General features: G+C 37.8%; 1 protein-coding gene across 6 annotated transcripts in view; it reads left to right on the plus strand.

Moving 5' to 3' along the window:
- The window catches only part of LOC110456924 (E3 ubiquitin-protein ligase rnf213-alpha-like), a 298,096-nt gene that overhangs the window by 246,085 nt on the left and 25,232 nt on the right, over window positions 1–26,779 (plus strand). For all 6 annotated transcript variants that reach the window (XM_021507988.1, XM_021507990.1, XM_021507991.1 and 3 more), the window contains 7 exons: window positions 962–1,059; window positions 8,608–8,665; window positions 8,904–9,091; window positions 14,258–14,399; window positions 17,056–17,139; window positions 20,040–20,232; window positions 25,387–25,603. In XM_021507988.1, the coding sequence (XP_021363663.1) occupies window positions 962–1,059; window positions 8,608–8,665; window positions 8,904–9,091; window positions 14,258–14,399; window positions 17,056–17,139; window positions 20,040–20,232; window positions 25,387–25,603 (980 nt within the window). The remainder of the gene's footprint in view (window positions 1–961; window positions 1,060–8,607; window positions 8,666–8,903; window positions 9,092–14,257; window positions 14,400–17,055; window positions 17,140–20,039; window positions 20,233–25,386; window positions 25,604–26,779) is intronic.

The raw sequence follows: 26,779 nt of genomic DNA on the forward strand, positions 1-26,779 counted from the left end.
TAGTGGTGACAGTTAAACACTCTCCCTATAACATTGGTGACAGTTAAAAACTCTACCTGTAACAGGGGTGACTATAAACACTCTACCTGTAACATTGGTGACAGTTAAACACACTACCTGTAACATTGGTGACAGTTAAAAACTCTACCTGTAACATTGGTGACAGTTAAACACTCTCCCTATAACATTGGTGACAGTTAAAAACTCTACCTGTAACAGTGGTGACTAGAAACACTCTACCTGTTACAGGTAGAGTGTTATGTAATACAGTTCATATTACACAAGGTCCTATCTAGTGTCACAGAGACCTACACATGTAATACAGTACAATTTTAAATAAGGTCATGTCTAGTGTCACAGAAACCTACAACAATGGAGGGTCAGTTGTAGTAAACATGTAATACAGTTCATGTTACACAAGGTCCTGTCTCACAGAGATCTATAACAATGGAGGTACGTCAGTTGTAGTAAACATGTAATACAGTTCATGTTACACAAGGTCCTGTCTAGTGTCACAGAGACCTACAACAATGGAGGTATGTCAGTTGTTGTAAACATGTTATACAGTACCTATTACACAAGGTCCTGTCTAGTGTCACAGAGACCTACAACAATGGAGGCACGTCAGTTGTAGTAAACATGTAATAAAGTTCATGTTACACAAGGTCCTGTCTCGTGTCACAGAGACCTACAACCATGGAGGTATGTCAGTTGTAAACATGTAATACAGTTCAAGTTACACAAGGTCCTGTCTAATGTCACAGAGACCTACAACCATGGAGGTATGTCAGTTGTTGGAAACATGTTATACAGTACCTATTACAGGTCCTGTCTAGTGTCACAGAGACCTACAACAATGGAGGTATGTCAGTTGTAGTAATCATGTAATACAGTATATGTGACACATTAAAGTGTCATATTTTGGGGAAAGATTTTTTTACAGATTTATTTTCCATTTTAGGAGCATTTGAACCTGCTGTATGTAGCCTGGTCACCAAGAAAGCTAGAAACCATTGGGAGGAGATGTTCAGCGAACATTGTCTGTTTCCACTGTTACAGGTAGTGTGTTTAATTGTCACCACTGTTACAAGTAGAGTGTTTTACAGGTAGAGGATTTAACTGTCACCACTGTTACAGGCAGAGTGTTTTACAGGTAGAGTGTTTAACTGTCACCACTGTTACAGGTAGAGTGTTTAATTGTCACCACTGTTACAGGTAGAGTGTTTTACAGGTAGAGTGTTTAACTGTCACCAATGTTACAGGTAGTGTGTTTAACTGTCACCACTGTTACAGGTAGAGTGTTTAACTGTCACCAATGTTACAGGTAGAGTGTTTAACTGTCACCAATGTTATAGGTAGAGTGTTTAACTGTCACCACTGTTACAGGTAGAGTGTTTAACTGTCACCACTGTTACAGGTAGAGTGTTTAACTGTCACCAATGTTACAGGTAGTGTTTAATTGTCACCACTGTTACAGGTGTAGAGTGTTTAATTGTCACCACTGTTACAGGTAGAGTGTTTAACTGTCACCAATGTTACAGGTAGTGTTTAATTGTCACCACTGTTACAGGTAGAGTGTTTAATTGTCACCACTGTTACAGGTAGTGTTTATAGTCACCACTGTTACAGGTAGAGTGTTTAATTGTCACCACTGTTACAGGTAGTGTTTAATTGTCACCACTGTTACAGGTAGAGTGTTTAATTGTCACCACTGTTACAGGTAGAGTGTTTAATTGTCACCACTGTTACAGGTAGAGTGTTTAATTGTCACCACTGTTACAGGTAGAGTGTTTAATTGTCACCACTGTTACAGGTAGAGTGTTTAATTGTCACCACTGTTACAGGTAGAGTGTTTAATTGTCACCACTGTTACAGGTAGAGTGTTTAATTGTCACCACTGTTACAGGTAGAGTGTTTAATTGTCACCACTGTTACAGGTAGAGTGTTTAATTGTCACCACTGTTACAGGTAGAGTGTTTAATTGTCACCACTGTTACAGGTAGAGTGTTTAATTGTCACCACTGTTACAGGTAGAGTGTTTAATTGTCACCACTGTTACAGGTAGAGTGTTTAATTGTCACCACTGTTACAGGTAGAGTGTTTAATTGTCACCACTGTTACAGGTAGAGTGTTTAATTGTCACCACTGTTACAGGTAGAGTGTTTAATTGTCACCACTGTTACAGGTAGAGTGTTTAATTGTCACCACTGTTACAGGTAGAGTGTTTAATTGTCACCACTGTTACAGGTAGAGTGTTTAATTGTCACCACTGTTACAGGTAGAGTGTTTAATTGTCACCACTGTTACAGGTAGAGTGTTTAATTGTCACCACTGTTACAGGTAGAGTGTTTAATTGTCACCACTGTTACAGGTAGAGTGTTTAATTGTCACCACTGTTACAGGTAGAGTGTTTAATTGTCACCACTGTTACAGGTAGAGTGTTTAATTGTCACCACTGTTACAGGTAGAGTGTTTAATTGTCACCACTGTTACAGGTAGAGTGTTTAATTGTCACCACTGTTACAGGTAGAGTGTTTAATTGTCACCACTGTTACAGGTAGAGTGTTTAATTGTCACCACTGTTACAGGTAGAGTGTTTAATTGTCACCACTGTTACAGGTAGAGTGTTTAATTGTCACCACTGTTACAGGTAGAGTGTTTAATTGTCACCACTGTTACAGGTAGAGTGTTTAATTGTCACCACTGTTACAGGTAGAGTGTTTAATTGTCACCACTGTTACAGGTAGAGTGTTTAATTGTCACCACTGTTACAGGTAGAGTGTTTAATTGTCACCACTGTTACAGGTAGAGTGTTTAATTGTCACCACTGTTACAGGTAGAGTGTTTAATTGTCACCACTGTTACAGGTAGAGTGTTTAATTGTCACCACTGTTACAGGTAGAGTGTTTAATTGTCACCACTGTTACAGGTAGAGTGTTTAATTGTCACCACTGTTACAGGTAGAGTGTTTAATTGTCACCACTGTTACAGGTAGAGTGTTTAATTGTCACCACTGTTACAGGTAGAGTGTTTAATTGTCACCACTGTTACAAGTAGAGTGTTTTACAGGTAGAGTGTTTAACTGTCACCACTGTTACAGGTAGAGTGTTTAATTGTCACCACTGTTACAAGTAGAGTGTTTTACAGGTAGAGTGTTTAACTGTCACCACTGTTACAGGTAGAGTGTTTAATTGTCACCACTGTTACAAGTAGAGTGTTTTACAGGTAGAGTGTTTAACTGTCACCACTGTTACAGGTAGAGTGTTTAATTGTCACCACTGTTACAAGTAGAGTGTTTTACAGGTAGAGTGTTTAACTGTCACCACTGTTACAGGTAGAGTGTTTAATTGTCACCACTGTTACAAGTAGAGTGTTTTACAGGTAGAGTGTTTAACTGTCACCACTGTTACAGGTAGTGTGTTTAACTGTCACCACTGTTACAGGTAGAGTGTTTAATTGTCACCACTGTTACAGGTATAGAGTGTTTAATTGTCACCACTGTTACAGGTAGAGTGTTTAATTGTTTCCACTGTTACAGGTAGAGTGTTTAATTGTCACAACTGTTACAGGTAGTGTTTAATTGTCACCACTGTTACAGGTAGAGTGTTTAATTGTCACCACTGTTACAGGTAGAGTGTTTATAGTCACCACTGTTACAGGTAGAGTGTTTAATTGTCACAACTGTTACAGGTAGTGTTTAATTGTCACCACTGTTACAGGTAGTGTTTAATTGTTCCCCTGCCATAATGAAGTGAGATGCTGTAATAATCTGTATTTCATACATGCCATAACTTTCTGGTGCAAAATAGTTAGATCAGTGATTATTTTTAGTGAGAATTGGTCAAAATTAATGAGATTTTTTCTGTGAATCAGTGAGAAATTCATGGGACATTTAAAACATAAAATATATAGCATATAACATAGTATCAAATCATTTGTGTTATTCTGAAGCCTATAATTACTTTGTTAACCTTGGGGCAGAGGGGTGGGGCCCAGTAGGAGAAATAGAGGTACCATAGGGATAAAGGGATTTCATCCCAATTTGGTCTGAAGCATCCTTAGGCCAAGGGGACTCAATTTTGAATAAACGGTGGGTGTGGTCCCCCTAGGGACAGAGGAGAAGGGCCCAATAGGGGAAATAGAGGTTAAACATTTAAAATCCTTCTTCTAGCGTAGGGATAAAGGGATTTCATCCCAATTCGGTCTGAAGCAACCTTGGGCCAAAGTTTGTTCCCGCTATATCTCCAGAAATACTGGATGGATCTTTCTGAAATTTCATATGTACATACAGTATCTTCCATGAAGTGCTATATTTTTACCTCATATCAAGTACCCTAAACAGATCCAGGTGAGCATTGCAGGCCCTCTGAGCCTCTTGTTTTGATGGTGGGCTATTCAAATCACCCTGCGCCGTGGTCCGTCCGTCGTCATCCGTCCTTAAACAATTCTTGTTATCGGTATTTCTCAAGAAGGAGCAAAGGGATCTTTCTCAAATTTTATATGTAGGTTCCCCTTGGTCCTTAGCTGTGCAGGGCAACTTTGAGAATGATCGAATAAACAACATGGCCGACAGGCAGCCATCTTGGATTTTGATAGTTAAAGTTTGTTATCCCTATTTCTCGGGAAGTATCAGAGGGATCTTTCTCAAATTTTATATGTAGGTTCCCCTTCTCCTTTTGAGATTGATCGGATAAAGAACATGTCAGACAGGCAGTCATCTTGGATTTTGATAGTGAAAGTTTGTTATCGCTCTATTTCTCGGGAAGTACGGGAGGGATCTTTCTCAAATTTTATATGTAGGTTCCCCTTGTTCCCTTGTTGTGCAGCAGTGCCTGAAAAGGAAGGTCTCCCGCTTGCCAACGGATATTAAAATCTTATGTCAACCAAAAGTTGTCAAAAGTGAGGTAGTCACTGGCCCAACAAAAATAATTTGCGTGACTGTTGAAAAATTTATGAATAAAAGAAATTAAAGTTCCTTCCACATTAACTGGGGGGAGCAGTACATTTTTCAGTTGTCATTACTTTGATTTGAAACGAACTGTCCGTGATTTAGAAAATGTGATGATTTTTTTTTCAGATTTTCTATATAAAATACAGCCAGGGTGTCTTCTTTGAGATGCAAGTTTTGTGTATTTCTTTGGGAAACATGTCAGGTTTTAACTAGGGTTGAAGAATTAAAAACATAATGTTTTATTCTGTTTTACATATAACAAACATTGTCATGTTATATGTAATTTAAATATGCTGAAGCATTGTGTTTAATGCTGTGGAAATATTTCTTCACAAAATTATTTGGGCCACCAATATGTCATTTGGGATCCTTTATTGTTCATGTTTACTTTTGAAACTGATCAGTTAAACAAAATGGCCTACCGACAGCCATCTTCGATTTTTGACATTGAAGGTTTGTTAGTACTATATCTCAGGAATAACTTGAGGGATCTTTCTCAAATTTGATATGTAGGTTCCCCTTGATCCCTCGTTTTGGATGTAATATTTTGAGACTGATCATAAAAACAAAATGGCTAAAGGAAGAACTAAACAGATCTTTCTCATATTGCAATGATCGCTTCTATTTTTTTCACATTAAGTTCTGTAATAGTAAATATGTGAAGGTTGGCTTTCATACACATCAGTATTAAGTTTAGATCAAAAGTTACCTCAAGTTGCATTTTCTGTTAACATGACTCGATCAAACAGATTAGAGGAAAGAAGAGAAAAGATCAAACTGACAAAGAACTAATGAAGATGGTACAATGGTGGGCGCCAAGATCCCTCTGGGATCTCTTGTTTCAAGACGTTTTGCCCTTTTTGCAGACTTTTTAGTTTCAGGACTGCATTAAAAATTTACAGTTGAGCAGGGGTATTAGCATGCCTGTGGCTTACAAGTAAAGATGTTTGAAAAAATTTGCATGCATGCATCTAGTTTTAGCCTGATTTCTCAATTTTAAAGCCCATCAGTAAAGTATATAAAGACCTCAAAAAAGATTCAATTTCACTGATATGGGGATGGTCTACCAGGTATGTTGAATTATTTCTCCTTACATCAATTACTCACAAATACTTCACCACCTGATGTTGTGCATCCAGATATTAGTTTTTCATTTTGACTCTTTTTGGTGGGGTTATGGCCAACTCTTATGGTCAAAAAATCGTCAAACAACTTTTTCTGAATAACCAAAATGTCCAGGGTGACGATATATAGCCAGTGTAACGTAGGACGAACAGCGGGATTAATCACAAACCAACAAATAACAAACATCAATACTTACAATCAATTAAATATAATGTACAATTACCACAATTATGACAATACACGATAATGATGATATCTACAAAGCTCACTCTCTAACACACTCCTCGCTTACATAATACTGGACAATAATTACACAAGTTAACTACAGTCTCTGTCACTACTCCACAAAGGACAAGGTTTCCAAATATCCATGAGGAACTCGATGGAATGTCCACACAGGTATCCAAATTATCCACGAAGGACTCTATGGAATGTCATCACAGGTTGCCATGGATCCACACAGGATCCAATATGTATCAAAGCAAAGTATCCACACAGGATTAAGGGAAATGTCCACAAAGGATTCCGCATAATGTCTACCCAGGACTCATTTCCATCAATGAAAGACAAACAACTATTGTCCACCCAGGATGTTCATCTGGTGTATGGAATAGAGTTCCAAGCATTGCCGCTTTCCATCTTATTCCAACAAGCTCCAATCAGGAAGAACAACTGGTCCTGTGGTTGACCAAGTCTAGTGTGTCTTCGGTGATATCTGGTATGTTTCTGCTATCCAGACATGGTTTGCTGCCAAATAAAGGTGACAGTTGTAAGTCCTAACATCCCTAACTATTATAAAATACATATTGTCACTAACACACAATACAGTAGATATTTGTAATTAAAGACAAATAACATAACCAAGTACAGTTCTAATAATAATTATTATTATGTTTAAGCTGCTTTAAACATGAATAATTACCAGAAAATAGCAAAATCTAACATTACAAGAAGTGTAAAAAACCTATAGTTATGGTCTGCATGAGCTTCCATATTTTTTCTCTCACTTTCATACGCACACATGAATTCACCTATATTTACTTTCTTTGAATATACGATACATACAATATAAATACGTATTAGGATAGTCTCAAATATAACTATAGCCAACATATAAAGAAATACTTCACTACAAACACAATTAACATCTTTATAAACACACAACAAAAACTTCACACGTCAGTGGCCCGCACGTCCACCCAAACAAATGACCATAATATGTATCATACAATGGGCGAAATAATAGTGAAAAGTTGGGAAATATAATTATACACAGTACTTACCACAGTCTGTGTCTATCCATAACACATTGTCTCGGTGTCGCACATGGCTGACCCCTACTCACCGTCCTGTCGGTCTACATTGTCTCGGTGTCGCACATGGCTGACCCCTACTCACCATCTTGTCGGTCTACATTGTCTCGGTGTCACACATGGCTGACCCCTACTCACCGTCCTGTCGGTCTACATTGTCTCGGTGTCGCACATGGCTGACCCCTACTCACCGTCCTGACGGTCTCTTCTACGATGGCCTAGTTGCATCACACATATACACAAAACATATACAAAACAAGACAAACTTACATAGCGAATGTGACAGCTAGTAGCATGCTGAGATGAATGACTGATCCACCTTCAAGGTCACTAGGATAAACAATGTTAAACTATTTAAAAAAAAAATCTGAATAACCAAAACATCCAGTGTGATGATATCTGGCCAGTAGTATGTTGGTATCAAGGGCTACCATGTTTGTTTAATTGAATTACTTTCACCCATATTCAAGGTCACAGGGGTCAAATATGTTAAAATTTCAAACAAATTCCTCAGAATAACCTAAAAGCCATGGGTAACTAGAAATGCTGGGAAGAAGGCAGGGATATCAAATTTATAACCTAGACTCATAATCTAGGTCACAAGAGTCAAATATGTTAAAACTTTAAATGACTTCTTCCAAAGAGCAAAAAATGAATAGTGTTGATATTTAGCTAGTAGCATGTTCAAATAAAGATTTCAACTTTGTTTATGTGAATGACCTCATCCCAATAAACAAAAGGCCTCGGGTAGTGATATTTGGCAAATTGCATGCTGGAATGAAATAAGGGCTACAAAGTTTAATGATTTTGTTTGACTTTTAAGGTCACAAGGGTTAAAAATGTTTAAGTGTTTTAACAGGTTGTTTTGAATGATTTAGAGTCATGCATACTGATATTTTGTCTGTAGTTATATTTAAAGGTAACAAGTATGAGATTTGTACCCATTGGGCCTCTTGTTTCGTTTTCACTCTGCCTTCTGCTGGTCCATCATTACTTCAACATTTGATTCTGAAATGTGCACCATTTCTGCCAGACTTCATCATCTTGTTTCAACTATTTTATGTCAACATTAATGTAATAATTAATTTCTACCACACCACACAGTCGGGTCCCCTGGGAAAGTTCAGCTGAATAATTCAACCTAAATGTGCATGCAGTTTTTCAGGTATCTTACTAATTATAGGAGAAATTTCATATTTTCATATTTCTGGTTAACAGGATTTTGAAGGGACCATGAAATCTTGCAATGCACAGCTAATTGAAGACAAGAGATTGGGTAAGTGCTTAGGCATGACCCCTGCATTACTTCAATAACTCGCCAGATGTAACTACTAACTATGTAATGTTGACAGTATGAGACTCTGTTGTACCTGACCTGAGGTCTATAACTATGTAATGTGGACAGTACCCGACTCTGTTGTACCTGACCTGAGGTCTATAACTATGAAATGTTGACAGTACCAGACTCTGTTGTGCCTCCAGTTATGATATAATATAGATATATATGTTGACAGGATCAGATCCCCTGCTTTGCCTCCTGTTCGAGATAGACACGCCCCAGCACCAAGTTTCCGCTGTGGCCCTACAGGAAGTGGCGTCAGTGTGGAGGTTTCGGTCACGAATCTCAATGGATCACCTCACCACTGTCTTCCAGACAAAGATGGGCAGGGAGCATCAAATCCTCAAGCTATTTCTGGAGGAGGTAAATTCAGGAACATTTGTTTATTATAATCTATTATATTATGTTAACACATAAAATATACAGTTTAATTTCACTGTCATGAACTTCGATATTTTAAATTACTCACTCTCAGTCGTTTTGTTGTCTCCTGGCAGTTTGCTGTTTTGACACATGTCAATGGAATGATGTGTTTTATAACTTCAACACAGCAATGTTTAAATTGGTATTATTTCATTCTTTTCATTACTGCATTATTAATCTATGATTTTTGGTAATCAAGATCTGCTATGAGTGTGGTATTGATACCTCAATATTCAATGGCGCCAAGATCCTCTAGCCTAGTGGGATAGCTAATATATCATTTGACAAAGGTGGACTCTGCATTGTATAAATGGGAGGGTTGAAGGCCCTCTAGAGTCAGGGGGTTGGGGTTCAATTGGGGGAAAAACATAAAACAAAATTTTAATCCTGCTTCTTCAGAACAGGTAAAGAGATTAACCCAAGTTTGGAATATATGGACCATCTTCGGGTCAAGTGCACTGAATATCGTATAACAGACTAGGTAATGCCTTGACTGGGGACAGATGAGTGGAGCCCAATGTGGTATATATACAAGTGAATCATTAAAATCCTACTCCATCAATACCTAGACTGGGGACAGAGGAGTGGAGCCCAATGTGGTATATAAAAGTGAATCATTAAAATCCTACTCCATCAATACCTTTACTGGATTTTGACTAATTTTGGTTTCGTGCTTCCATAAGTCAGGTAGACTCAATTTTGTATAAGCATAGAGTATAGTCCTATTTGGGGCAGGTGGGACCAAATTAAAGAAATAAAGGTAAATATTCTAAAATCTACTCCTTCAGTATTTGTAAAAGGATTTACCCAAATCTAGTCTACAGCATCCTTAGGCCAAGAGGACTCAATGTTTTATAAACAGAGAGTGTAGCTCCCTCTTGGGACAAAGGGGCAGGCCCTACTAAGTTAAATGAAATTAAATATGTTATAATTCAAAATTCAAAAATTTAGTGCGCAAATGCATTATCCTTAGGGTTATCAATGTTGTATAAAGGGTAACCTTAAAACAATAAAAATTGCCAGAGTTACTATATCACCACATATACTCACAGTGAGTACTATATCACCACATACACTCACAGTGAGTACTATATATCACCACATACACTCACAGTGAGTACTTTATCACCACATACACTCACAGTGAGTACTATATATCACCACATACACTCACAGTGAGTACTATATCACCACATACACTCACAGTGAGTACTATATCACCACATACACTCACAGTGAGTACTATATCACCACATACACTCACAGTGAGTACTATATCACCACATACACTCACAGTGAGTACTATATCACCACATACACTCACAGTGAGTACTATATCACCACATACACTCACAGTGAGTACTATATCACCACATACACTCACAGTGAGTACTATATCACCACATACACTCACAGTGAGTACTATATCACCACATACACTCACAGTGAGTACTATATCACCACATACACTCACAGTGAGTACTATATCACCACATACACTCACAGTGAGTACTATATCACCACATACACTCACAGTGAGTACTATATCACCACATACACTCACAGTGAGTACTATATCACCACATACACTCACAGTGAGTACTATATCACCACATACACTCACAGTGAGTACTATATCACCACATACACTCACAGTGAGTACTATATCACCACATACACTCACAGTGAGTACTATATCACCACATACACTCACAGTGAGTACTATATCACCACATACACTCACAGTGAGTACTATATCACCACATACACTCACAGTGAGTACTATATCACCACATACACTCACAGTGAGTACTATATCACCACATACACTCACAGTGAGTACTATATCACCACATACACTCACAGTGAGTACTATATCACCACATACACTCACAGTGAGTACTATATCACCACATACACTCACAGTGAGTACTATATCACCACATACACTCACAGTGAGTACTATATCACCACATACACTCACAGTGAGTACTATATCACCACATACACTCACAGTGAGTACTATATCACCACATACACTCACAGTGAGTACTATATCACCACATACACTCACAGTGAGTACTATATCACCACATACACTCACAGTGAGTACTATATCACCACATACACTCACAGTGAGTACTATATCACCACATACACTCACAGTGAGTACTATATCACCACATACACTCACAGTGAGTACTATATCACCACATACACTCACAGTGAGTACTATATCACCACATACACTCACAGTGAGTACTATATCACCACATACACTCACAGTGAGTACTATATCACCACATACACTCACAGTGAGTACTATATCACCACATACACTCACAGTGAGTACTATATCACCACATACACTCACAGTGAGTACTATATCACCACATACACTCACAGTGAGTACTATATCACCACATACACTCACAGTGAGTACTATATCACCACATACACTCACAGTGAGTACTATATCACCACATACACTCACAGTGAGTACTATATCACCACATACACTCACAGTGAGTACTATATCACCACATACACTCACAGTGAGTACTATATCACCACATACACTCACAGTGAGTACTATATCACCACATACACTCACAGTGAGTACTATATCACCACATACACTCACAGTGAGTACTGTATCACCACATACACTCACAGTGAGTACTATATCACCACATACACTCACAGTGAGTACTATATCACCACATACACTCACAGTGAGTACTGTATCACCACATACACTCACAGTGAGTACTGTATCACCACATACACTCACAGTGAGTACTGTATCACCACATACACTCACAGTGAGTACTGTATCACCACATACACTCACAGTGAGTACTGTATCACCACATACACTCACAGTGAGTACTGTATCACCACATACACTCACAGTGAGTACTGTATCACCACATACACTCACAGTGAGTACTGTATCACCACATACACTCACAGTGAGTACTGTATCACCACATACACTCACAGTGAGTACTGTATCACCACATACACTCACAGTGAGTACTGTATCACCACATACACTCACAGTGAGTACTGTATCACCACATACACTCACAGTGAGTACTGTATCACCACATACACTCACAGTGAGTACTGTATCACCACATACACTCACAGTGAGTACTGTATCACCACATACACTCACAGTGAGTACTGTATCACCACATACACTCACAGTGAGTACTGTATCACCACATACACTCACAGTGAGTACTGTATCACCACATACACTCACAGTGAGTACTGTATCACCACATACACTCACAGTGAGTACTGTATCACCACATACACTCACAGTGAGTACTGTATCACCACATACACTCACAGTGAGTACTGTATCACCACATACACTCACAGTGAGTACTGTATCACCACATACACTCACAGTGAGTACTGTATCACCACATACACTCACAGTGAGTACTGTATCACCACATACACTCACAGTGAGTACTATATCACCACATACACTCACAGTGAGTACTATATCACCACATACACTCACAGTGAGTATGAAGAGATAAATACATCCATGCTAACTGGTTTGGTCAAGGGCCTACCCTGCCCCTGGTGGTTGATAATCACACCCTTAAACTTAAACTACATATAGTTTTGCTGGAAATGAAGTCAAGATAAATTTATCCATGCTAACAGGAATTGCATCAGTGTTCAGCATTACCCCTGTTACTGAGTCCATGGGTCATAACATGGAAGCTTTAGCCATTTATACAACAATTGCTTAGCATGAAGGGATAAATACACTAATACCACTTACAGTTGTGGGATCGCACAATGTTACATGGTGTGCGCACGATGTGTGCACTGTGTGTGAATGATGTGTGCACGATGTGCGAACGATAAAAAAGTTGGACGATCATTGCTTGCGCACATTTGTGTGCAGGATGGACGAACGTTGAGCGATAACAATCGTGGTTGGTGTAAATTGAGGAATGCCTTAACTATATATATAGTTTCGTGGTTAATCATATAAGCTTGATTTTTACGTATGTTTCTATATTCTACCTTCATCTATAAGCTTATCTTTATGTCTATACTTTCTTAAAATTAGAAAATGTATTTTCAGTATTTTTTAAATGACCTTAATCGACGCATGTGAAATTACAACACAGTCCCGTATACAGGTAAACATAGCCACTTTGTACATGTACCTGGACCGTAGTTTTCCCCCGCCAAGGATGCTTACATATTTCGTTGGGTAGGGCCAGGGGTGTGAAAACCCAGGTGAAGGGGAGCTATAGGCAAACCGAATGCAAATAACAAATACTAAACATCCAGTTGTGTTTTCATTACGGTCATACGGTATCACATATCAGCTCTATGTGTCGGGTACAGGCCATGGTAACAACCCGGTCACTCATCAAATTGTTGTTTATCTGTTCTGTTACTGTTTAGCTGTGTTACACGCATTGTAAAACTGTACATAATCTTCATAACTGTGATGAGAAATTACAGTAATACATACAGTTTTCATTATTGCATACAAGCTTTACATATTTTTTTCATTCCGTAATATTGATATACAAATTGTACCCAATCGAACAGTTGTGCAAAGAAAAGCGCACCACGGGGCGAACGATTGTTAAATCGCACAGTTGTGCGCACCATGTGTGGACGATGTACAGACGGTGTGTGAACGATGTATGCATGGTGTGCGCATGCTATTTTTGGTGCGTTGTGCGGTCACACAATTGTATTATTAAGTCCACTTGGCCTTTCGTTTTGAAGAAAAGATATGACTTGCTAATTGTATGTATCAGACACCAAGATAAAAGTGATATCCTGCTGTCTGTCTGGCTGCCATTTTGGACAACTAGATAGTGATGGCAGTTTTTATGAGGCTTGATTTTACATTTATACATTTTGATAGTACTGATGTCAATGTGTTCATAGACGATAAGGATTATAAAAGATATTGAAAGCAAAAGTCTACTTTCAACGGTAAGCATACAATAGAAGTGTAATTATTACTCTAGTAAGGTAACTGTATCTCCAAGCAGAAGATACAGCGATAATTGAATACAATTCTACATTTTGATTGCTATGTAGGATTGTCACCTGCGAGCTGTTCGCCTCATCCCTAGCATTTTGCGCCTCCAGAGAATGTTGATTCACAAATACCAGATGAAGCTGGACAGTGCTGAAGCCAGAGTCTTCACTGTGGAGAGGGTTCAACGGAACTTCAAGGAAGGTATATTAATTAGTCGAAACTACAAGTTAAAACCGAGTAGTGTTTAAGGTTTTATCTGCAAACATTTGACTTGAAGCAACAATCATGATCAATATCTCACTAAAAAAATGTCAAAACTTTGTGTAAAGAAAAATGGATTCCATTTAGTGTGTTGATCATAAGTGATTTTATTTTGCACAATATTTGAATTGTGAAATTTTAAATCACTCAAAATTTGTTATAATCTTCCATGTTACATTTACCCTTCTAATTATTCTGTCTGCATAAAGAGAGGGAAACAATCATGATATTAGTGTTGACTCCTTGGTCTGGCTCCACTCCTACAGACTTAATTCTTTGGTCACAACTTTGAAGTTGTTGAGATCCCCAACCCATAGTCATTTATACCATTGCTGAGCTTAAAGATCCAGGTGAGCGATATAGGCCCTCTGGGCCTCTTATGTATCAACTTTATACTACTTTATACCACCTACCGGTAGCATGATAAATTCATTAGCATTGGTTGTCAGTATAAGAAGGACTTGAGAACAACTTGAGAACGGATTTTCCCATTCCCCAGCACTTGGGAACGTATTTTCTCAAAAAAGAACGTCTACTTGGGCAGATTGGTCGAGTGGTTAACACTCCGGCCTTTCAAGCAGGCGGCCGGGGTTCGATTCTCGAAGTGGCCATACGAATGGAATATTCAGAGAAAGTGTTTTTCTCCTGCCCACACAACTCCAACAACCCATGTGGAGTATAAAATGGTCTGGGGTGGGTGTTGCAGTATCTGTGCTGTAACATTCAAGTGAGGTGGCACTTTAAATGATACTGTTGGAAGCACGGTCCCACTAAAAACAGAACTCAATACATCTCTAGCACACACACTTGTATACACACATAGGGAGATATTAGCCAGGTGGCATAGGACTAGTAGTTAGCGCCTGATAAGGCAGCTTCTGCGAATTCCTTAATATTGTATTGATTAATATATATATGCTAATTGTATTGACTGTATACAATTGTATATCTATGTAATGTAAAGCGCTTAAGAGTGGCTTATGTAAGCTAGATAGGGCGCTATATCAAATGCTGTATATTTTTTATTTATTTTACTCTTGCCAGATGACATCCGAAACCGGAAATAGTGTCCACACAAAAGTGATCCGCGTAAGAAAATGGTCTGTCATAAACATACCAATACGAAGTTACAGAAAAATATTGTGGGAATAACAACACCATTTCAGGTGTAAATGTGCATATGGAAAAGCCAATGAAGATAGGATTGTTTTACCTACTTTTAAGGTTCATTGTATTCCTCCGCACAAAACTTCTAGTTGCTTACGTTTGTCACAGGCGATCGTTGACCACATGGTGTTTAGTTGAGTTTTTTAAATGGAGAAATATATACAAGGTAGTAGTATATAGATGATAAATAGTTTATCATACAGTATTTTCAGTGTTTGTCGTTCGATTTTATTCACATGCTGGCAATGAAAAACTGAAAACACAGTGTGATAATCTATTATTATCAGATAATTTGAAAAATATGGAAATGGAAGATATCAAAGACACAACTTTCACATAAGGGTCAATATAGTCTTAAAATACACCCAATCAAAACAGTCAATGCACAATCTCCTCTCTATTACCATATACACATAAAAAAACGGCTCCAAAGCATATTTTTTATGAATCTTTGGTCCATTTTACCTATGAATCAATTCTGTGTGTAAAGAAAGAATGTATAGCTTCCTGGAAAACTGGACACAAAACAGGATAATTGAGGTGTTTTATAAGTATCTGAAAGCCTACCTCTCCTGAATAATTGATCATATTACAACCAAAGGACTAGGGGCGTTAAGAGTCATTTCCAGCCCCATCGGGGATTTAGAATTATTTGTTATATTCGTAATCTTTAATAAATGAAGGATGCAAAAATGAAATTGCAAATTCATCCAACAACTGGTTAATAGTAGATATGGCATTACAATGAGAAACATAAACCGGCATTTTCTTAATAAATAAAGTGAATATCGCTGTTGTGCGCTATTTGGTTGAAAATTGGCAATTTTGAAGGAAATTAACTAAAAACTCTTCAATATTTGAAAGTCTTCGCATTAGTTAAACAAATTAATATTTGACTTGCTTAATAAACCTTGTCATACCAGTGTTCATTCCTAGAAAGGAATTTTTGTTTGTCACATGCAGAGGCTTTCGTTTCTGCAATTCTAACTGTCCAAAAACACCACATTTTGGCTATTTCTGCATAGCAACGCAACTTTGTTGGTATGGAAGGGCATCTACGTTTGCACATTAGAAAAAATCTGCACCAAGAAAGAGCGCCTCAATTAACCAATATGATGTTTATAACAGAAATTTTTAAGTAAATTCAAGTTGAAATTTCTACTTTATATGAGGCCAAAAATGTCCTTGAGACCAGGGAATCAAATGTTGTAATTATATATAAGAAGGTGTTCTCCACTGGATGCAGAGAGATGAATTAGCCCAAATTTGAGTGGAAAAAATTTGCAGTATTATTATTGTCTTAAATAAGAATGGGTTTTTTTCATGATTGCTTAAATATTTCTCTTGTTTTGTCATTGAGATGTTGTATGTTAGCTCTCACGGACAAATTTGGGTTGTTGATGGTAATCATGTCAAACTTATGTTGTAGATGGCAAAGAAGACGAGGTGAAACAGCTGATACAAGATTTTGCGGAGGCCTGGAATTGTGTCCGACAGGCTCTGGAACATTTCAGTAAGTATAAACACACATAGATGACCCTAAATGAGTGTGCACCATTAATTTATGGATAACCTTTTAAAATGATAGTTTACAGATTTTTGTTGCTTGAGATATATTCGTGAATGATATATGGTCCGTTTGTGGTTTGGGATTTCAAAACACACTGATTAGATTTAAGTTTTAGTAATGAATAGTATACTATTTATCAATTTAATAACTACAGTAAATTTGTTGTCCAGTTTTATCAATAATACTATACTGCCCCTTGTTGAATGTGCTAAAACTGTAAAGTCGTTTTTGTTAGAAACAGAGTATATGACATATAAAGTGCAATTGGTGGGGCTTAATGAACCAATAATTCTATAAAAGATTAGAACATGGACTGTATCCAATCAAAACTTGTAGAACGTGGACTGTATCCAATCAAAACATGTAGAACGTGGACTGTATCCAATCAAACCATGTAGAACATGGACTGTATCCAATCAAAACATGTAGAACGTGGACTGTATCCAATCAAAACATGTAGAACATGGACTGTGTCCAATCAAAACATGTAGAACGTGGACTGTATCCAATCAAAACATGTAGAACGTGGACTGTATCCAAACAAAACATGTAGAGCGTGGACTGTATCGAATCAAAACATGTAGAGAGTGGACTGTATCAAAACAAAACATGTAGAACGTGGACTGTATCCAATCAAAACATGTAGAATGTGGACTGTATCCAAACAAAAAATGTAGAACGTGGACTGTATCCAATCAAAACATGGATTGCAAACTAATCATGTTGTTGTATAACTGAAACATATGCTCACTTCTGAGGACAGTCAGACATGTACAGGGTCTGATAAGGTAACATTTGCAAGACTTGAAAGAAATGTGCATCTCCACATCTCAGTTCAAAGTACTGTATAAGAAAATTGTCAACATGTTCCTGATATATTGAGAATAATTTTGATAAATAAATATAAAATTCCAAATCCCATTCATAAATAGAAATGCTATGCATTTTTCGTTTTTATGAAACATACCCTGACATAAAAGGGAGTATTTTGCCACAAATTGTTTAATGGCGTTAAGTTGTCACAGCTGTAAAGATCTTAGATTAAGATTATTCAGCCATGGACTTTGCAATGTGTTTACAAAATCCCTTTACAGGACTCTGTTCAAAATGAAATGTGGCCCCATATTTTCCCAGTTTCAATCTTCAATTCTGTCAATGAGGATGATTCATAAATAGACATTCAGAAATCAAGTTCTAATGTAAGCAGCATATATTTCATTAATATAGACACACTGTACAAATGTAAAGAGTTAAGTCATACTGATCATTTTACAATGAAATGAAAGTTTTCTTTTGGAATTACACGAGTAAAATGCTGACAAAATTTCCCAATTAAACGACAGCTGGGGTCTCATTCTCAAAACACCCCTGTCAACTGTTGTCTACATTTGAAATAAATGCAATAGCTCCTTGGTTTAGCTACAGCCCAGTGACCTCCAGATTGCTGGTTCCAATCTCTAAAGCAGTATTCTTGGATTGTATTTAGCTCACCTGGCCCGAAGCACCCTGTGAGCTTATGCTGTCCTCATTCATGCCATAACTTTCTGGTGCAAAATAGTGAGATCAGTGATTTTTTTAAGTGAGATTTGGTCAAAAACAGGGAGATTTTTTCTCTGAATTAGTGAGAAATTTGTGAGACATTTATAACAGAAATGATACTGTATATAACCTAGTATTAAATCATTGTGTTGTTCTGAAGCCTCTAATTACTTTGTTGGAACCAAAATTGGAGATTTATTAATATTTTAAAGAATTATGGTCAATATAACATGTGGTCAGGATATACTAGGGTCCAACCTTTGACCAAATCATAACAAACCTGTTTTTAGCTCACCTGGTCCGAAGGACCATGGTGAGCTTATGCCATACTGCAGAGTTGGTCATCCGTCGTCTCTCGTCTGTCATCCGTCCGTCAACTTTTCCTTTAAAACACTACTAGTCCTGAACGGCCAATTAGTAGATTTTGACTAAAGCATCTTAGGCCAAGGAGACTCAATTTTGTATAAATGGTGGGTGTGGCCTCCCTGGGGGCAGAGGGGCGGGGACCAATAGGGGAAATAGAGGTAAAACCTTCAAAATCCTTCCTCTACCGTAGGGATTAAGGGATTTCATCCTAAATTAGTCTGGAGCATCTTTGGGCCAAGGGAACTCAATTTTGCATAAACTGTTGGTGTGGCGCCCCCAAAAGGAATGGATTCATAAGATTTGGCTGGTAGCTTCTTGGGATAGAGCTATAAAAGTTTGAGGATTTAGGGAAATGAATTGACATACTTACAAGGTCACAGGTAAAAATATGTCAAACAACTTTTGAAGAAGAATGATGGCCAAAAAGCATAAAATCTTATGATAATATTTGACTGGTAGTTTCAACAGTTGGAGCCGACAAGGGCGCTACAATTTTGGTACAGTTATCTCTATAAACACCATCCTAGACCATCACACTACCACCACCAAAACAGTCCTGTTAAACGATGCATGCAGAGTCCTATCTTGTGGTCTTCCTGAGCAGTCAGTTCATAAGGTTTGCTGCTTCACAGTTGGTCACATATTGACCCAGTTTGGTTCAGATGATTCAACAAAAGGTTAGCTATCAAATTGCCATACAACTTGACGTTGCGGCACTCTTGCATGAAGCATGCCAACAGCCCTTTCCCCCGAAATTGAAACAGCCATGGCATATCAGGGTGCATATTGGTGATATTTTTATTTATTTTTAGTTTTCATTTATCAGGGAGTGAAAGAAAAATTATGTTTATGTTTTGGAGTCACTATTGTATAGTGCACAAGTTTGCAAAAATGCACTAGGCGCCACAGACTTTCATATTTGAGTTATTATTTTACAGCATATTCAACATCTGGTTGCATCGCTGTAGTGTCCAAGGAGTTCTGCTCCAAACAGATTACCGACAGTACACCAATCTCTATGTTACTACCAACAAAGAAGGATGCTGGTCTCTGTTCCTACATACTGGTATACTTCCTCTTAAAGAAACAGAATGAGTTTCTAGAGAAATACTGCCGATGCAAGACACTGAAGTAAGTACTTGTTAACTTAAACTAAATACCATTTTATTTTGTTTCTAAAATAACAGGTACATTGACATCTCTGTCATGACTGCTGACATTGCATTTGATGGGGAACCATTGACAAAGCTCTCACCAACAACCCAGGACGAGTTGCGCAACATTATCATGACCTCGCAATCGAAGTCCTGTGAGCTTGATCCACTGCCTACAGACCTATTAAAGCAATGTCTTGAAGCACTGCTTCCTTTGATTACCGCAATCATGAATAAATCATTGGTTGAGTCAAAGGTTCCATTATGTTTCAAGAAGGCACATGTCAGACCATTGTTAAAAAAGCCTGGAATGGACAAGGAGGAGTTGAAAAACTACCGCCCAGTTTCAAATCTGCCTTTTCTGTCTAAGATCTTGGAGAAGGTTGTGTCCCGGCGTTTAGAGGTTCATCTCCATGCAAACAGTCTCCATGACAACATGCAATCGGCCTACCGCATGGGACACTCTACTGAGACGGCCCTCCTACGTGTACATAGTGATATAGCTTCTGCATTGGATAACAAGTGCAGAGCGGTGCTTGTCATGCTGGACTTGTCAGCTGCATTTGACGTCATCGACCATGGCATACTTTATAAACGTCTGGAATACTCTTATGGAGTGACTGATACCGCACTATGCTGGATACAGTCATACCTGAGTGAACGACGACAGTGTGTTGCCATCGGATCTGCCACCTCACATGACAAAGTACTAGATTTCGGGGTTCCTCAAGGGTCGGTGTTAGGACCACGAAAATATTGTATGTACTCCAAACCGATTGGAGAGATTTGTCGTCGCCATAGCCTTCGCTATCATTGCTATGCTGATGACACACAAATTTACATGGTCATAAAACCACAGGACAGTTGGAATACAGTCTCAGAAAGTCTGGAAGCTTGTCTGACAGATATCAGTATCTGGATGAACGCCAACATGCTTAAACTTAATCAGGAAAAGACGGAACTAATCGTCTTTTCCCCAAAGTGTCAGCAAACAATGGCTCTCCAGCTCAAGGTTGGTGCCAGAACTATTGAGACTGTTCCAGCTGTTAAAAACCTAGGGGTATACTTTGACAGTTCTCTGAACATGGAGAAACAAGTGAACGCTATTGCCAAATCCTGTTACTACCAGATCAGGAACATCGGCTGTATTCGGCAGTTTCTAACTGCAGATGCATGCAAGATTTTGGTGCATTCACTTGTTACCTCTCGGTTGGATTATGGTAACGCCCTGCTCTGTGGTATATCTGACAAACTAACTAGTCGTCTGCAGAGGGTTCAGAACACTGCAGCACGGCTAGTTACTCGTACTCGAAAGAGAGAGCACATCACACCTGCGCTTTATTCGTTGCACTGGTTACCTGTACGATACAGGTCGCAGTACAAAATTCTGGTATACACATACAAGGCACTGAATGGAACAGCTCCTCAGTACCTACAGGAACTTGTTACCCTGTATCAGCCGTCAAGATCACTGCGGTCGGAGTCAGAATCTTCATTGTGTGTCCCAAAATCTCGTACTGTGACCTACGGAAACAGATGCTTTGGGAGGGTTTCGGCTACGTTGTGGAATAGATTACCATCTGCTATTAGGAAGTCAAATACTCTGGCCAAGTTCAAGAGGGACATAAAAACTCACCTCTTCACGTCTGCATTTTAGAATCTTTGCAAAGACGTCATGTAAATACCACCCTTTTATTTGTTCAATTATGTGCACATTGCTTGTTAAATGTATGAAAGTGATTGCAAGCCTTTGTTGTTTGTTTTCACAATTATAACCATTACTATTATCCATATGTTGTAAAGCGCCTTAGTGTAATTTTACAAATTATATAGGGCGCTATATAAATGCTGTATATTATTATTATTATTACCTTCCCAGAATGCATTTATTTTACGGAAATACTTACATGTGCAAGAAATGTGCTTATGTTTGAGAAAGTTTTAAATTGCCTGTCCTCAGTGAAAATTTTAACTTATAATTAAAATGCATTTATCTAAGTACTGCATAGTTGGTATTATTTGTGAAGAAATTAATTAAAAAAAAATGAACACCAAGCAAATATCATTACTGTGAATAATAATTGCTGTGGCTACTTGCTAACTCTCACTTTAATTTGGGAAGAATACTCCCGATTTTGGATCCTTTAATTTTGTATTTCCAACCAGCGAATTCGAATTTGCTTTACTATTCCTATATTCCAAGATCTTATCTAAAAGAGCATCTCAAAATATTTAGATTTTGAGCAGAATCTCCCCCATGGAAATATCTAAAGGGTGGCAAGTATGTAGTCAACATTCCATGTTATCTGACTCTTCTGTTGTTAAATATCTATTATATGGATTTTCTTTATTGAAAAATAATTCAGAGTGAACTTTTTCAATACTTGCTTCTCTACTCTTGTATAAAAAAAATCCTCATAAAAAATGTCAGTCATATGTTAATATATCCTTAATATCAGTTCTTGCTTTATTTCCATCCATTGATAATTTAGATACACGCTTATCTGTAGAGTGAATTTTATAGGCCCATCGAAAGACAGGACGTATTATGTTATCACGTAAGCGGGTGGGTGCCATCGGCAGCAGATGGGCGAATAATTTTAAGTAATGTTCAATTTGAAGGTTGGAATAGTTCATTATGAACTTTTAGGGGTGAATGAGTTAAAAACCATGAGAGCTCAGACAAGTGTGATAATCACCATTGCCCATCTGTAATTTAGGGAGTAATGTCCCTTTAATCGATTGCTGAAACAGTGTCCACTCTATACCACAAGTGATTAACTTCAAACTTCATGGGTTCTCCTGTTGTCAGTATAATATGACCGGGAGGGGTGGGCTGCTGGGTTTCTTTGGCAGTATGTTTCAGTGAGGTAGCACTATAAAGTCGGCATCAGTTCCGTGCTATCACAAGGAGACAAACACGAACATGTTGCAGCCTCCAAAAACACACAGGCATACACTACATGCATGCATCTTGCACACAGGGGAGGCCGTCCTTAAATGACCATAGCTGCTGATAGGACGTTAAACAATACTAACCCAAACCAAACCAATCATGGGCATGTTAATTACCATGAAAGCTTGGATGAGGTGGATAACCACCATTGCCCGCTGTAATTTATGGAGTTATGTCCCTTTACACAATTACTGAAACAGTGTCCACTTGATATCTCCACTTGTTTTCAATGGATTAACTTCAAACTTCATTGGAGGATTAATTACCATGAGAACTCATATGCTTTTAATAACTACCATTATCTGACTGTAATTTATGGAGTTATGCGCTTTTATACAATTGCCGAAGTGGTGTCCGCTCAATATCTTGAGTAAGCAGATGAACTTCCAAATTCATAGGAAGGTTAGTTACATGTACCTTAAGAGCTTAGATAAGTTGGATAACCACTATTATCCGACTGTTATTTACAGAGTTATGCCCCCTGAATATCTGACCATAATAAATAGACTTATTCCCCTTGGTTTCATTAATGCAATACTACATGCATTCAATGATGTTTTATTGCACTCATTGATCTACCAGGTATGTTGAATAAGTTCTCCTGTGACATCAATTACTCACAAGTATTTCATATATTAAAAACGATACAGACAAGTGCTTATTCAACGAGTGACAGGCATGTTTTGTAATGCTTCGTGGTACCTTGTTTCTAGATTACAAATGTATTTTGTACTTTTTTTCACCCCTTCTACTTTCCATTTTGCCTTTGATTTTAGAATCATCCCTTTAAACTTTTCTTAATATTCTTAAGTTCTAGTTCTCTTTCTGTGTCTGTGCTAATTTCAATTGATATTTTATCAGAGTATGATTTAGTTCATTTCTCTTCCATCTTTTCTTCAGTACAGTTTCTTATCTTCTTCAGATATGAACAGTATCTTATTGTTCAACCTCATTATTTTAATAGTCTCCCATAGAAGTTGATCAACAATTAAATATACATGTATATTTCCATTTTCTTCATCAGGTTATCTGTACTGATTCCATGTGCCTGTAATAAACTGCTTTACTGTTGTACATAATGAGTATCATGAAGTAAAGTATTGTTAAATTTTCAGGTACATTTTCCTCTTTGTTGATCTATTAACTTAAAAGAAACAAAAACAGGGGAGTAATTAGATGTACAGCTTCCCCAATCTCTGTGTTCGAGACCAATGCTAATCTAGACGTGCCTCAGTTTTCCACGAAGATCGTTTTGTGCCTGGATTAGATTCTCTCCATATATCTAGAGCTGACATCATATCCTGAGTTCTTTTATTGACTCTTTGGATTATTTTTTTTTATGGTAGAAATGCTATTTAGTGCTGCATTTCAAGTTTTCTTTGAATATTCCCGAAGAAGGGCGGTCTATCATCATTTGGGCTAAAAATTTATTTTGATTGAACAATTTAATCTCAAGTATTAGAAAATTACCATTTGTGTCTTTAATTTTTTCACTACGTCAAGTTGGAATGTATTTTTGAAGCAGATTGGTACTCCTCTATAGACTATTGCTAGAAAAGTATAAAAATTTGGCAGTATATCATCACTCATTCATCTGTAAAATGTGTGTCGGTAAGAACAGAGCTATCTTAATTATTTCTACACCCATCAAATATGTCACATCCTTTACTTCTATTTGATGCTAAACCGTGCAAATAAAGCAGCCAATTTTTGTGTCACCTACACAACTCGAGGCGACATATACATGTAGGTATTTTATAACTTTGTCGGTGGCGTCGGTTACGTCATCCGAAACGGTTTCCATGCGAAAACCTGAGTTTCCTTGAGTTGATTGAACTCAAACTTTGTACACTTATTGCATACCAATATAGCTCAAACGAGTGAGCATGTCAGAAGTTTACATGCATTTTTGATGGAGTTATGGCACCTTTTATTGCCAAATAAGGGCATTGTGTAGTAAATGCAAGAACTTTTTTTATTTTTGAATCAATTCCTTTCAAGTTTTGTATGGTGATGCTAGAAGCAATAATATATTCATTAATTCACAATATTAATAACAATATATATTACAGATTTTTCTGTCAAGTTTCAACTTTCTGCATTTTGGCATATCACACTTAATGGAGATGGAGATATTGAATATTTCACAAGTTCAATACATGTTGCTATTTCCAGTGCATCAGACCTGCAAAAGGTCAAAGTTCACAATCTGAGTCCTGCCCACCTGATCAGCTACCATCCAGACCGAGACATTCTCCCAATCGTCCTCGCCAACTGTAACTACTCGTTTGAGGTTGGCAAGGGTACCAAGATTGAGTACGACTTTGGAAACATTGAGAGACAACTGGGAGACCGATTCTTGTTTGCAAAATCATACATTGATATAGATGAGGTAAGGGGTGATGTAAAAAAGCCTTACTGAATTGCCATATAGCAGATATCTGAATATAAACTTGAAGTAAATCTTTTAAGTATTTCTCCTTCTGTATGAAAGGAGAGATTTTAACCAAATTATGTCTAAAAATCCTTGAGCAACAAGAATTCAATTTTGAACTGAGGGTGTGCCCTCCCTTCCATTTATGGCAGAGAGGTTGGGCCCAATAGGGGAAATTCATGTATTTATTTAAAATCCTTCTCCTTCTGTAGGGATTGAACAGATTTTAACCATTTTTTTTTCAAGAACATTTCTTGACAAAGGGAAAAGACAAAGAGTATGGTTCCCTCTGGGTCAGGGGGAAATTAGGGATGATTTTTTAAAATTCTCCTTCTGCATGATCAGAACGGAGGGATTTCAACACCAAGTTTGGTGTATATAGCATCCTTGGCCAAAGGGACTCAATTTTTGATAAAACGAAGAGTGTTGGGCCTCCCTGGAGGGGAACATGGGGATAAATGTTTAAATCCTTCTCCTTCTGTATGAGGCAGTAGAGGGGCAGTGCCCAATAGTGAAATTTTAATTTTAGGTAAATCTTTCTCCTTTGATAGAAATAATGAGATTTTAACTATTAAACAGATGTTGTGGTCCCTCAGGGGGCAAAGGGGTGGGGCCCGAGATTGGAAATTGTTAAATCTCTGAAATATTCTCCTTCTTAATGAACATGAAGGGATCTTAACCAAATCAAGAAAGACTCAATTTTATGAGAAAGGGGCAAGAGGGTGAAATAGAGGTAAATCCTATAAATCCTTCTCCTTCTGTAGGAATGAAGGTTTTTTCAATTAATTTGGTCTAGAGCCATCCTTGAGCTTAGAGGACTCAGGTTTTCCCTGGGGGCAGAGGGGCATGGCCCATAAAGGCAAATAGAGGTAAATTCTACAATCATTTTCATTATATACAGTTTATACATAACTTCACACAATGAAAGAGTTAACCTGTTTATTACTTGAGTTAAGACACAGATATGAATGTGCAAGCAAAGAACAAGTACTAAAACCTACTGTAAACATTTGGCGTATCAGGGGCTACTCACTCTATAACCTACTAATAGTAACAAATTATTCTCAAAATATTTTAACGGAAGCTAGACTCTACGAAGTCACAGAGAAGCTTGATAAAGATTTAACGGAAGCT

This window comes from Mizuhopecten yessoensis, unplaced genomic scaffold (genome assembly GCF_002113885.1).
Source record: "Mizuhopecten yessoensis strain PY_sf001 unplaced genomic scaffold, ASM211388v2 scaffold8949, whole genome shotgun sequence".
In the NCBI taxonomy this organism is placed as follows: domain Eukaryota; kingdom Metazoa; phylum Mollusca; class Bivalvia; order Pectinida; family Pectinidae; genus Mizuhopecten; species Mizuhopecten yessoensis.